The sequence below is a fragment of the Epinephelus fuscoguttatus genome, linkage group LG13 (assembly GCF_011397635.1).
Source record: "Epinephelus fuscoguttatus linkage group LG13, E.fuscoguttatus.final_Chr_v1".
Classification (NCBI taxonomy): domain Eukaryota; kingdom Metazoa; phylum Chordata; class Actinopteri; order Perciformes; family Serranidae; genus Epinephelus; species Epinephelus fuscoguttatus.
The window spans coordinates 5,400,831-5,415,481 of record NC_064764.1 but is presented as its reverse complement, the minus strand read 5'-3'; the positions used below and the strand labels follow the sequence as shown (position 1 = coordinate 5,415,481).

Below are 14,651 nucleotides of genomic sequence, written 5' to 3'. Positions count from 1 at the left end.
ACACCACTGTTACATCATAATGATCTGCAAAAACACTTTTCTGGCCATTATTCAACATCATATTTCAGGAACATTTGGTCAGATACTGAATTGGTGACACTAATTATGGGTATCCACCTTGAAACTATGCTGATTGTATAGATCTTCTGTGCTGCTGGGGGGAAGATGTGTGTGAAGCATCCATGTTTTCACAGATATCGAAGCAGACTTTAAGTGTAACTTGAGGGGTTTGACATACAACTGCAAAGCAGTTAATTCTAGTTTAGCATAGGGTACTGGCTGCTGCAAAGGATAGTCAATGTTTGTCTTTCTCCAGACCTGGGTCAAAAAGTTTGCCAGCATTTGTTATGGTTTGTTTTATCACAATAAGGCACACAAGTGGGAAATGACACAAGTACTTAAATGTTATTTAAGTGGTGCTTCTCTGTGTCTTAGCTAGCACAACCATCCTGATCTCTGGTTGAAGGTTAAAACTAACACTAAGAATTCTCTGCAAACTAGTAGACCCAGGTTTGTCTGTTTCCCTCCTGTGTGTTTTCAGGGGGGCTCTATCCCCTCAACCAGGTCTTCTTCATTCTGTCTCCCCAGACTTGTACCTCTCCAGCATCTTTGTCCAGGGTTGGGGTGATCACTTTTAAGTCATTCACGTGGATTTAATATCATTGCCTTCCTTCCCTCCCTCCCTTGTCATCCAGGTCGTGTTCGTACCAGGAGGCAAAGCTCAGGCAGCGTGGGTGGAGCCAGTACCTCAGTGGTGGACAGTAGGGGGCGCAGCCGAGCCAAAGTTGTCTCCCAGTCTCAGCGTATGTACATGCATCCCGCACAGGCTCTCATACAGTGAAGCTGAATTGAAATCAGAGTCAGAATGTCTTTAGTCACACTATACACACTCTGTGTTACACTCTGCATTACACAGCTATGTGTGTGCATACTGCATACCAATCTGTCACTGTCATGTTTCAGTATGATCTCTGTATACATCGGCTTTGAGATCATACTGGATGTTTTGCTGTTTCTTGTATATGTGTGTGATGTTTCATGCGCTACAGCACCGTGAAAACACTTCCAGTCCCTCACAAATCTTGTGTATTTGTGCAAGTGTGCCCACATGCATGCACAGTGTGTGTACATGTTGGTATCTATGTATTCTTGAGATCTGGCAGTAATCAGTACCCAGCTACAATGTCCAGAGTGCCTGCTGGGTAAGTTTGATAAACATAACCCCTTTTGTCTCATTTTGACCGTTCTCCACCCTGTCCTGCCTATTGCTTCCATCACCCAGGATCCAGATCAGCCAATCCCATCAATGGTAAGGCCTCAGCTTCATCCATTCACAAGCCAGATGCCTCGTTCCCCCCTCGCCACCAAGCACATAGAACTTTGCACGCTGTCCCATTCTTATAGCTTTTCACATGTAGCATGCTGCGCCCATCACATTCACACTTTTATTTCTGATTACTTTTCCCCCACAGTTTGACAAGCTGTTTGGAGCCGGAAATGTTTGCCGTCAGTCATTTTCTTGTCTCTGTAGTTGTTGTGTTCACTGTTGAAGTGTTGTATGTACCATAGTAAATGTCTTCCCACAGCACAGTTAGTTACAACATGGATCCAGCCCCCCTCACAGTGTATGTGTGCGTGTATCTAGGCTTTTACATCTGTATTTCTTCATGTAGACTCTAATTTATTTTCTTGTGAAGTTCTGTTTGCCCCACATGCTGTATTGTCATCAAAATAGTATTCATTCACCTTCAGATATAACTGAATCCATGAAATATATGACGTGGGTTTATATTCCACACTTGTTGTGTTGCTGCACTGTCCCCACAGCCCTGGATCTGTTGACACTTGGCTAGTGTTTTGAGATTTGACCAAGCATGTTATTAAAGGTTGCACCACTCCCTTACCTTTATCCCAGCCAGTGTCTCAGCCACTCTGAGTACTGTCTAACCACTGTACATGTTTTTGTGTCTGCTTGTTTTTTCTCTCCCGACAGCCGGCAGTCGCTCCAGCTCCCCGGGTAAGCTTCTTGGCCACAGCAGCTACGGCCGGATCCCCCGAGCCACGATGTCAGCCACCACCACGCCAGCAGACAAGCGCAGCAGGATCCCTCGCAGCCAGGGCTGCAGCCGGGAGACGAGCCCCAGCCGACTAGGCCTTGGTAAGGCCAGGACTCCATCTTTAGTAACAAGCTACTGTAGCTCTGCAGGACTACGTGGTTTAAATGTGGAAAAGTCATTACTGTGACCTCTATAGTTAGTCTTTCTTAAAGTTTTAAATTCTTTGACATCCCAAATTGAAGAATGCTTATTGTGTAAGCAATGCATTGTTCATTTGATCAGTTGATTCCATCGGCTACATGAGCAGGAGGTTGTCTGTGAGTGTATGGTGAATGAAAAACAAGGAACTAAAATGTAATATATCACAGTGTTCATAGTGTTCCTGTAGTTCATTTTTATTGCGAAGAATCTATAGGAAATTAAATGTTTATCAGTGAATTAGCAGAACTTGTTAGCAGCTTTTCTTCAAAAAAAGACAAGCCTAATAATACTGTAGGGAGGAAGGATTAAAGCAAAATTGCCCACAGTGAGATGTTAGGTTCAGAGCTGCAGACAGCAGGCTCTTACTGCACCTTTGCTAACAGCTCACCTCCAACAGGTAAACTTCTTTTACCTGCCCTGCTGTGGAAAAACACATGCAGCATCACCAGTGAAAGACACATCTTTAAGCGGGTAGTCCTGTTGTAATGAAGACGCGAATCCCTGCCGCACTGGGTGGACAGGCCAAACCAAACAAAACCAAGCTAAGGTCAAACCGGCACATGACTGTCGAAAAGGGGTACAGGGTCCCCAAAGCTGCATGAGGGGTCGAGAGACCCCTTGATTTTAAGCAGTGTGAAAAGACTTTTATAACATATACACACATATGTACAGTTGGCCTAATCTCAGCATTTCATTCATTTTTGTGAAGAACACTAAATTATTATTTTTTTAAAGTTGAGATTATTGTTTAAGATAGAAACTTCAAAAAATCCCAAGGGATAAGGGCACAGTGAAGACCTGAACACAATCTGTATTCACAGAGCCGTCACTCTGCTAAACAGCCTCATCCTGCATCAGAAAAGTAAACAGTGAAAACAACCAAAGAGCTAATGTGACAATGACCAAGTGCAGGGAGAAGAAAACACTGAATTAGTCAAAAAAAGAAGTGTTGTTAGTATGAATGATTGTTGAAAATTAAAAAAAAAAAAAAATACATAATACAGCGAGAGAGAGAATACTATAAAATATTTCTTAAGATATCAGACAAACTTATGCCTGATAGAATATTCACAGGACTCAATAATCAAAATTCTCTGAAATCACTTGTTTTACACAAAGTCCCTGTAGTTACTGAGTTCACCATTTGGGTTAACTGAACAGTTTATCGGTTGTTCTGTACTGTAATTATTATGCATTGAATATAAACTATCCATAAAATGTTGAACATAGTCAGGGGTCATCAGTTCACTCAATCACAGGAAAGGGGTCCCTTAAGGAAAATGGTTGGAAACCAATCCACACCATTACAATGCGCAGGCATTGTGACAAGCCTCAGCAATAAGTTACACACTGACCACTCACATACTCCACATCATTGACCACCCATTTTAACTTGCATACGTTGACACAGGATTATGGACTTTCCTATCTTCACTTCCTGATAAAGAGATAAACTCATGTTTGTCCTTTGAAACCCTGCAGCACTCACATTTCCTGCATTCTGATGATAAACATTGCACATGGAAGCAAAGGTTCTTATTGTCCATCGGCTTATTATTTATACAGACAAAGAAAACAGTGTTTTTGTGTCATCGTGTTCATGCATAGTTTTGTCTTAAGTTGAACACCCCTTACATATCCATTCTGATGTGTGATTGGTTTAGAGAGAGCAGTGGTTGTGGGCGCTGTAATCTCTTTTATTTACTTGAAACTGAGATTGGAACCACAGACATGGTAAAATCCTGTTGATACAAAAAAATTACTGTTGCTGTTCAACTAACATTGGACCCAGTACAATGAGGCTATCCAGCTGTGCAGATCCCAGCACTGGATGCAAATGTCAGGCAGAGTCAGATATCCTTCAAGAGTTGATTCAAAAAGAGGAAATGATGAATGTTTCTGATTAATTGCAGATTTTTCATTTTTGTTCTGTTTTCAGCTAGTTTCCATGTTTCGATAAGGGGAGGGTACTGTTCATGTTCCTCTGTTACTACCGTTTTTATCACAGTTTGATGTGTTTTTTTAAATCTAAGTTACAAACCCTATACTCCTTTTCTTACTGATGTAATTGTTGTCACATGTTAACAGAAGCTTGCGTTGCTCTTTGGAGTGTCCACACTCTCTAACCTTCACTAGCAGTATGGCGTTTGACCATCTCACTCACCCAGTATGCTGTTATTGCATCTGCCTGTTTTACTGTGACTCTGTTTCTCTTCTTGCTCTTCACTTTCATTTCTTCTCTATCTTCTTCTTGTCTCTCCAGTCCATTTTTGCTTACCTTCATATTTTGGGCACCAAGGCCACTGGATAATGATGTCAGTGGTATCAATCAATCAGACAAACTTTATTTATATAGCACTTTTCATTCAAACAGAATGCAACACAAAGTGCTTCACACAATAAAATCAATACAGCAATACATCAATGAATCCCAGAAATCAATAGGCACTAACAAATAAATATAAATATAAATATAAATCATGGATACGGACAAAAATAAAAATTGTTTGCATATTTCTTGCTGCATGAGGCCCAGTGACATTTGTTAAGGACATCCATGTGTTCAAGACAATAAAATCTGATTTTAATTTATTGACCATATAGCCTGTCGTTAATGCTAACCTCATTTTAGTACCACCACAAGCAAAGTTCTGTGAATAGCAAAGGCACCAGTTTGTTGTTTCAGCCAGGACTTTGTCAGGTGTTAGGAGTATTGCATTCCCAAGGCACAGTACAGTCTGCAGGGCTTTATACTTTCTGTCTTCTTCTTTCATAACCTCTACTACTCTTCTTCTCTTCATTTCCGACTCTCACCCCCATATTCCCTCATGAATGCTCACTGACATTCCCACTTAACTTGTTGTCCTGACAGCCAGCCTGTGTGGTAAAGCTCTTCTTCCTGCTGCTCTTCCCTACCGCACGCTAGCCCGGAGCCGCATTCCCCGTCCCAGCATGAGTCAGGGTTGCAGTCGCGACACCAGTCGCGAGAGCAGCCGCGACACCAGCCCTGCTCGGGGCTTCACTCCTCTGGGTGAGTACCGCTGAGCTAAAAGCTGTCCGGACTGCCTCTCCCACTGAGTGTCTTAACAGCAGAATCTTGGCAGATGCTTACATGAGCTTCCTTCCTGTTGTCTGTGTTTTTGTAGTGTTATTCTCTCTCTGCCTGTCTTTCTGTGTGCATGCACTAATTGTGTCTTTCTGGGTTTAAGGGAGGATTACTTTTTTGTGTCCAGTGTCTGTTCTGAATCCTATTTTTTATCATTATTATTATTATTATTATTATTATTATATGGTATTACTGACAAAATACCATATTAAAATGTATCTTCTTGACTCTTGACTTGTATTAAGTTGAATTCATGTGTGTCAATAATTTCTAAATGAGTCTGTGTACAGATGTTGGGAATTTTAAGTATAAATGAAGTAGATGAAACAGAAACAGCAAGTAGTAGTTACAGTGAGTATTCAACCTACGCACAGTACAGTAGCTGCTACTTTAGCTCTTGTGCTGTTACATATTGGTGATGTCGTAACACTGTAGCCAGTAGGGTATCGTCGAGGGATCTGCAAAACAGCATATCAGCTGCAGGACTGTCACTGTTGTTAGCATAGCATAGATTAAATGCTTTTTATGCTTCCATGACAGCAATAGCAGTGGCCAGAGGCATTATGTTTTCAGGTTGTCCTTCCATCCGACCACCCATCTGTCCTACTTATGTGAACGTGATATCCATAGAATGCCTTGAGGGAGTTTCTTCAAATTTGGCGCAAACATCTACTTGGACTCAAAATGAATTGATTAGATTTTGGTTGTCAACGGTCAAAGATCAAAGTCACTGTGACCTAACAAAACATGTTTTTGGCCATAACTTAAGAATGTATATGCTTATTATGACAAGGATTCACACAAATGGCTAATAGAATAAAATGATGAAGTGATGACATTTAATAACCACAAGGTCAAAGGTCAGTTTTCTGGCCATTACTCAAGCTCGCATCTCTGGAACAGAAGGGCAGATAATGAATTAGTGACACTAATCTTGGGTGTCCACCTTGAAACTGTGCTGATTGTATTGATCTTCTGTGCTGTCGGGGGTAGATTTGTGTGAAGCATTCATGTTTTCATAGACGTGGATGTAAACTGTTAGTGTAACTTCATTTGCAGAGGCATACGACCATGAGGCAGTAATTCTAGTTTATTGTTCTTGTAAGGGTTGTTATGGTTGTTTCTATGGACCATCAGTCTGTAGCCCCTTGTGCACAACCTGTTCAAGGTGAGAATGTTGTGCATTTATCCCCCCTCGTCATTCTGTGTAAAACGTTGAATCACAGAATGGGGTCATTGTTGTTTCACTGTCAAGCCAGCAGCAGAGGTACAGTAATAACAGCCGATTTGACGTGTTAAATGACACTGGGTGCAAACATTGTTTTGTTAAACATAGGGATGCACCGAATATTCAGTAACTGAATATATTCGGCCGAATATTGCAAAAAAACACACATTCAGTATTCTGTGGAATAAGTGAAAAGCAAGGCCGAATAATAGTGGCGTGTTTTGATGATGCAATCAAACAGCATGTGGCGACGGACGGAGTAAAATATCGACAGTTGCGACTAAAAATAGTTTTGTGCGAGCAAAAGAAATCATTCAGGAGCACGCTGTGCCAGTACAGATTTCAACCAGCAGCAGAAACGAAAGGCGAATCCTGTCAGTTGTGGGTTGAACGGGGGTCACAGACACAGACAGGAATGTATTCCTGTCAAATACTGCAGCCATACTGCTCCGCGGCGCAAGATAACGGCTTACTGGCGATGGAGAAGCCCGGCTCAAGGTGAATAAGTTGGCGTCATGACTGCCCAAAAGTACCTGGACAGCCGAGCCGTGGCGGCACACAGGTATGTGACGTGTCAGAGGAGAAACGAGCCGTTCACATTTCTCTCTGTGTGGCAGGTAACGGTCCACAAACCTCACTGCACTTTAGGGACTGTTCTTTACTTGTGAAGGGGAGGAGGGTGGCTGGTTGATTCTTATTTATTTATTTTATTTTGATCCCCCCTATGTTAATCACTTATTGATGCCGTTTTTGAAGTATGAATAAGTCAATAAGTAATTTATTCCATTGAAATATCATTGATGTATTATAGAAAAGTGATTTATCTTTTTATAAATGACAAAAGGCACATCTGCCTCATTTTCGCTGTGGTATCGTGATACTACTCAGAACCGTGATACTTTCACTGGTATCGTACCGTGGGTCCCAATTTTGGTACCGTGACAACACCAATCTGGAGGGGGTTCATCTGCAAAAACTAATGAAAAACTAAACAACGGCATTCGGTATTCGGCACTCAGTATTCGGCCAAGCGTTTCGGCTTCGGCTTTGGCCACAAATTTTCATTTCGGTGCATCCCTAGTTGAACATCACACAATTTTTGTCGGCAAAAATAGAATGGCAGCAGGCTGTCTGGAATCACACACTGGGGAACCTGGCGCTGTTTGGGTCAGTGTAGAAAAGCAAAGCTGGTGTAATGGTGGATCTTCTTTACGACAGTATTGTGGAATCTCTGCATAAGAGGGTATAAGTGGTGAAGTTGTTAGTAATTTCTTAACACTGTAGAGTCTTCACAGAATTCAGATTGCTCAGTTTATTCTGAGGGGTGACGTTTAGTTTTGGATGCATTTGTCATGAGGTACAAAGTGTGGAATGAAATGCAGGTACATGTCATTTACAATGGGCCACCCCCTATTCTACTGTACAGTATATCCAAGTATAATTCAGTAAGATGTGACCCTTTTCACACTGCAAAGCTAACTCAAATCTCTCACCTATTGGTCAAGACATTAAAACCACTAACAGAGGAAGTCAAAAACATTGACCCTCTTTTTACAGTGCAATTTCTGTTGGGAAAAACATTGGGTCCGGACATTCCTGTGCATGTCACCTGATGTGCACCACCCACCTGAACACCGTTACAGACCACGTACAGCCCCTTATGGCACCAGCACTCCCCAGTGGCAGTGGCCCCCACAGCATGACAGTGCATCATATCACACCGCAAAAACTGCTCAGGCATTGCCCCACGAACAGAAATAAAATGATAACAACACTAAGATACTTAGAAAAACTGGAAAAATGCAACAGTGCAGCAGTGATGACTTGGGTCTATCTCAGTCTTCCATCAGCAGTGATCACACTAACACTGTCGCAGTCAGCAGTTCATCTAAATTCCACTGGGTGTCCACACCTTGCAGGCTCACAAAAGGGTATGTCTCTGAAAACCAATCACATCTGTTAAAGAGAAAGCATCACACCTAGCAACGGGGTCAACCACACTTCCTCACTAATATAAAAGTTTCTGTTTCCTCCCTGAGAGTTGCTCTGAGAACTTTCCTAAATCACTTCTAATCTAGCATGCCTTACTAAAAGGTTTGAGGCTAAATTAGGAGCTTTCTGAGAGTGTTCTCAGAATGTTGGTGAATACGGCCCCTGGCCTTTAAATTCCCTGGATGCCAGCCTGATCAGGCTTCTGTGGGACATGCTGATGCCCCACCTCACTATCCACAGGACTCAAAGGATCTGCTACCAACACCCTGGTGCCAGACCTCAATAGGTCAGAACCAAGTCCGATCCAAGGAGTCCCCACTGTTGATCAGGGGTACCTCTGGGGTGCCCACATGTCCCACGAATGTTTGATCAGATTGGAATTTGGGGAATTTGGAGGCCACTAGTTTGATGCCTTTAGCGCTGTGATGTTCCTTTGTCCATTCCTGAGCAGTTTTTTTTAGTGTGGCATGGCGCATTGTCCTTCTGGGGGGGAGCCAATGCCATGAGGGGGGTGTACTTGATCTGCAATGGTGTTTGGGTGGGTGGAGCACGTCAAGCGGCATCCGCATGAATGCCAAGCCCCAAGGTTTCCCGGCAGAACATTGCAATGTAACAAGAGGATCAATATTATTCACTTCGCCTGTCAGTGGTTTTAACATTTTGGCTGATCGGTGTATCAAAAAATGGTACTCATTTCTGCAAGTGAAAACTTGATGTAAATATCAAGCTACTTTGTTTATTTTCAGTCTAATCATTTATTTTCAAAAAAAAACCAAAACATGTCAAAATCAGGCAGCAGTGTGAAAATTACCTCTAGCTCAGAGGTTTAGGTATTAGACCTGTACTATGTGTCACTAACCCCCTGGTCTGGATGTTGCCCAATTCTCCTGTCCCCTGCAGCCTCCCGACGTCACTCCCGTTCAACCAGCGCTCTCTCCACAGCCGACCCCCACAGCCAGTCAGGTGACCTGCATGCCCAGACCTCCCGGTCCCTCTCGGTCCCCCCCACCCCACGATTCCCTATGTTAGAGGCAATAATGCCTACCGAACCAGCATGCTTCTGTTGTTGTGTAAAGTGATGTGACTGAAGGCAGCATCATTCCATTACTTTATGCTCCTTCCCAGTATCCTTGAGCTTTTTTTTTTGAGTATTTTAGCAAACAGGAAAGGTGAGAATGGACAGGTTGTATTTGTTTAGCATGTGAAGGGAAACATCATGTTTTCATTTGCTCGTCCATTAATCACAACAATTTTTCATTTTATTTTTGTGGAATTGTGATCTACAGCCTGACTTAGCCCAGCTTTACTTGTTGTTTGCCATCCTTTGAACTCTGTGAATTGTGCCACTGTTGTTTTTAATTTTTAACATATGAGTTCGTATTTAAGCTCTACCTCTTTGGTGCATCATTGGTGCTCTACATCCTTCATTTCCCCGAGAAACGGCATAGCTACAATGTATGCTTATTGTTTTAGCCTTATAGTTTGGTCATCCTCTATTTGTGTTTTTCATTTAACATTTGGTGGTTGGTGACTCCCTTTGGTGGTCTTTCAGGTCATTCACTTACAGTATATTGCTTTTTATTCAAAGGTGTCCAAAGCAAATAGTAATGTTCTCTGTGTGCTTACAAAAATAAGAAAAGCATCCTTGTTTTTTGTCCATTCAGGTAAGTTACAATAGCCACCTTTACTTTACTTTATTACTAAGCTTTACTCACCATCTTCCTTTACCTTTTTCTTTCCCAATTTGTGTCTAGACCGATATGGTTTAATTCACCAAGCAAGAATCTCTGCATCAGTCAATGCCATGAGGGTCCTTAACACTGGCACTGAGGTGGAGGCAGCAGTTGCTGATGCTCTGGTAAGATGCTGTGAAAATTTTGCCTTCCGTAAAGACATATTTTAATATGTTTGATTTTTAGAGGGGCATTGTTGTTAAAACAAGGAAAAGGCAAAGTTTTCATGGACACATTCTGTATAGATTTAGTTGGCTGAACTTCAAAGTTGGGCGTCAGTACAAAAGTGCTTTGTACCTGACTTTAATACCTTAGAGGGTATTAAAGTCTTTAAGGGGACCTGTTATGTGTGCTACTGCAAGTGTTTACATACACATGTAGCTACATACTAACGTCAGGTGGTTTATTTCTCCCAGATATTTGGATCATATTCATGTTGCAACATGTTCAGATCTGAAGATTTTAGTTTAGAAGCTTTTATTGGTGATTTTTACCAGTAGAAAGTGCCACTACACAGTCACTCCCTGGCTGCAGTGCAGAGACCCCGAGATACAGAAGACCCAAAAACACTGACCAGCCAGAGCAAAGTGGGCTTTTTCAGGAGGAGGGCTTAAAGATACAGGTGCTAAAACAGAGCGTTTTGGACAGGGTGAATACAGGTGTTCCAGCACAGACAGTTTAAGAAAATAAAGGGTTTTTTCACCATTAAAACAATACAAGTATGAATGGGAAAAGAGCATAATAGGCCCTTAATTCCTAAATTCAGTTGACAAAAGCCTGAATTTTTTTCTGTGGGTTGTCAAGATTGTTTTGACAGTGGATTTAGCACGCAGGAGACTGTTCAATCCTTTTTTGTAGAGTCAGCACCATTAGACCTGCTACAGACACTGTCACTGCTGCAGCCACAGTGGGCTGGAATCTCATCATCTTATATTGGGCAAATGTTGATGATTGCAAAAACTTTGATTAAATTGATATATCATGTTTTCCATTATCCATCCATCTGCCACCTAGGTCACATTAATTGTTTAGTCATGATTAAAGGTATATTACTAGGATCTATTTTTATGTACAGCAGACAAAAATGTGATGTGTTAATAAATTCATGTACTTAAAAAGGCATTTTGTCCTGACTGGTCACCTGTCGTCCTTTGACCAGTATGACTTTGAAAACGGCATTACATTGCAATGTATTATTTATTTAAAAGGGCTTGAAAAGACTTACATGTATTTTGGTGAACTGCAGAAACCCAGTGAGAATGCATAACTGGAGGTGACTTTGAACACTGGTTAGGGGGGTTTTGCCACTATGAGCGTGTTAAACTTAGGGTGCTTTCACACCTGTAGTTTGGTTCATTTGGTCGTCACCAAAGGGAAAAAATAATACATTATTGCATTTTAGTTTTGGTTTCCTTCCTGTTCACACTGACTTTTTGCAAGGGAACAAAGAGGAGTAAACGTAAAGTTCTGCCAACTGACAGGTAACTCATTGATTAGTCAGTTTTGATGTTTGTCATCCTGTATTATCAGGACCCACAAATCAAATCAATCAATCAAATTCTGGTGACTGACAGAAGTTTCTGCACTTAAATGCTTCTAAAGTGTTAATATTTATGCTCTCTGGTTTCACAAAGAGCTCATAAAGAACTAACTGATTGTAAGCATTATAAGGAGGCTGTTATTAGACTGCAAATCAATGGCATGTTATGAATAATGACTAATACAGAGACAGGATGAAAAGAAAGTATCTTGTACAGTAATGATTTGGGGCTTAATTCTATGGGATCACTGTCACACACTTTTTAATGGACTTAATGAAGAGACAAAGTACACAGTGTCAGTCACAATGATGGCAGTCTTAACAGCTTTTTAATCAGGGAAAACACCCTCCCTGACATGCACACGTTACCAGTGTTACATGTATGCACTATTATAAATAGATTATGTGATACATGGCCTTTATCAGGATCAATTACGAGATCGCAAACAAATTTCACAGTTAGCAGATGGATTTAATGTTGGTTTAGCTTTTGAAATAATGCTACAGTCACATATCTGTTGTCATGAAATCCTGTGTTTGGTTCGTTTTCTTTAGAAAAGTATGATAAAAAATAGGACACGCACATCCCCGAAGCCCACTGGGTTGGGTGCTAGATCACAAAGTATCAAAAGCATGAAAAAAGACAAAAGCGATCTGCACACCAAAAGCTCCCGTATGCAATTTTTATTATGCGTGACATTTCGAGCGTGACGCTCTTCCTCAAACTGTTAATCATTACAATGAAGTCACCATCTTAAATACCCACTGTGCAAAGATTCCATCGCGTGGTACATCTCCAATAGCAGGAGTACAATTCTGCCATATAAAATAAAATATTATGTTTAGTGGTGTATATACAGTACAGGCCAAAAGTTTGGACACACCTTCTCATTCAATGCATTTTCTTTATTTTCATGACTATTTACATTGTAGATTCTCACTGAAGGCATCAAAACTATGAATGAACACATGTGGAGTTATGTACTTAACAAAAAAGGTGAAATAACTGAAAACATGTTTTATATTCTAGTTTCTTCAAAATAGCCACCCTTTGCTCTGATTACTGCTTTGCACACTCTTGGCATTCTCTCCATGAGCTTCAAGAGGTAGTCACCTGAAATGGTTTTCCAACAGTCTTAAAGGAGTTCCCAGAGGTGTTTAGCACTTGTTGGCCCCTTTGCCTTCACTCTGCGGTCCAGCTCACCCCAAACCATCTCGATTGGGTTCAGGTCCGGTGACTGTGGAGGCCAGGTCATCTGCCGCAGCACTCCATCACTCTCCTTCTTGGTCAAATAGCCCTTACACAGCCTGGAGGTGTGTTTGGGGTCATTGTCCTGTTGAAAAATAAATGACCGTCCAACTAAACGCAAACCGGATGGGGTGGCATGTCGCTGCAGGATGCTGTGGTAGCCATGCTGGTTCAGTGTGCCTTCAATTTTGAATAAATCCCCAACAGTGTCACCAGCAAAACACCCCCACACCATCACACCTCCTCCTCCATGCTTCACAGTGGGAACCAGGCATGTGGAATCCATCCGTTCACCTTTTCTGCGTCTCACAAAGACACGGTGGTTGGAACCAAAGATCTCAAATTTGGACTCATCAGACCAAAGCACAGATTTCCACTGGTCTAATGTCCATTCCTTGTGTTTCTTGGCCCAAACAAATCTCTTCTGCTTGTTGCCTCTCCTTAGCAGTGGTTTCCTAGCAGCTATTTGACCATGAAGGCCTGATTCGCGCAGTCTCCTCTTAACAGTTGTTCTAGAGATGGCTCTGCTGCTAGAACTCTGTGTAGCATTCATCTGGTCTCTGATCTGAGCTGCTGTTAACTTGCGATTTCTGAGGCTGGTGACTCGGGTGAACTTATCCTCAGAAGCAGAGGTGACTCTTGGTCTTCCTCTCCTGGGTCGGTCCTCATGTGTGCCAGTTTCGTTGTAGTGCTTGATGGTTTTTGCGACTCCACTTGGGGACACATTTAAAGTTTTTGCAATTTTCCGGACTGACTGACCTTCATTTCTTAAAGTAATGATGGCCACTCGTTTTTCTTTAGTTAGCTGATTGGCTCTTGCCATAATATGAATTTTAACAGTTGTCCAATAGGGCTGTCGGCTGTGTATTAACCTGACTTCTGCACAACACAACTGATGGTCCCAACCCCATTGATAAAGCAAGAAATTCCACTAATTAACCCTGATAAGGCACACCTGTGAAGTGGAAACCATTTCAGGTGACTACCTCTTGAAGCTCATGGAGAGAATGCCAAGAGTGTGCAAAGCAGTAATCAGAGCAAAGGGTGGCTATTTTGAAGAAACTAGAATATAAAACATGTTTTCAGTTATTTCACCTTTTTTTGTTAAGTACATAACTCCACATGTGTTCATTCATAGTTTTGATGCCTTCAGTGAGAATCTACAATGTAAATAGTCATGAAAATAAAGAAAACGCATTGAATGAGAAGGTGTGTCCAAACTTTTGGCCTGTACTGTATATAAAATATATATACTACGTAAACAAATGTATAATATGTCGAAAAATATATTATGTAGAAGAATATATTGAGGATTTTATATACATATAGAGCTGGAACACCCCACTGCATAAGGTTCAGAAGATACAGTGTACGGGTCAGGTTGCTGCAGCCCTACGTGAACATGATCAAGTACAAAAACATGTACCACTAAACATTATATTTTATTTTATATGGCAGAATTGTACTCCTGCTATTGGAGATGTACCATGTGATGTAATCTTTGCACTGTGGGTATTTAAGATGGCGAATCCATTGTAATAATTA

At 41.5% G+C, this 14,651-nt stretch overlaps 1 protein-coding gene across 1 annotated transcript in view; it reads left to right on the top strand.

The window, feature by feature from the left end:
- Nucleotides 1-14,651, top strand: part of clasp1a (cytoplasmic linker associated protein 1a) — a 139,819-nt gene that overhangs the window by 99,917 nt on the left and 25,251 nt on the right. Inside the window, exons 21-25 of the mRNA XM_049594919.1 lie at nt 696-803; nt 1,994-2,158; nt 5,185-5,289; nt 9,485-9,547; nt 10,339-10,442. Coding sequence (XP_049450876.1) covers nt 696-803; nt 1,994-2,158; nt 5,185-5,289; nt 9,485-9,547; nt 10,339-10,442 — 545 coding nt within the window. The remainder of the gene's footprint in view (nt 1-695; nt 804-1,993; nt 2,159-5,184; nt 5,290-9,484; nt 9,548-10,338; nt 10,443-14,651) is intronic.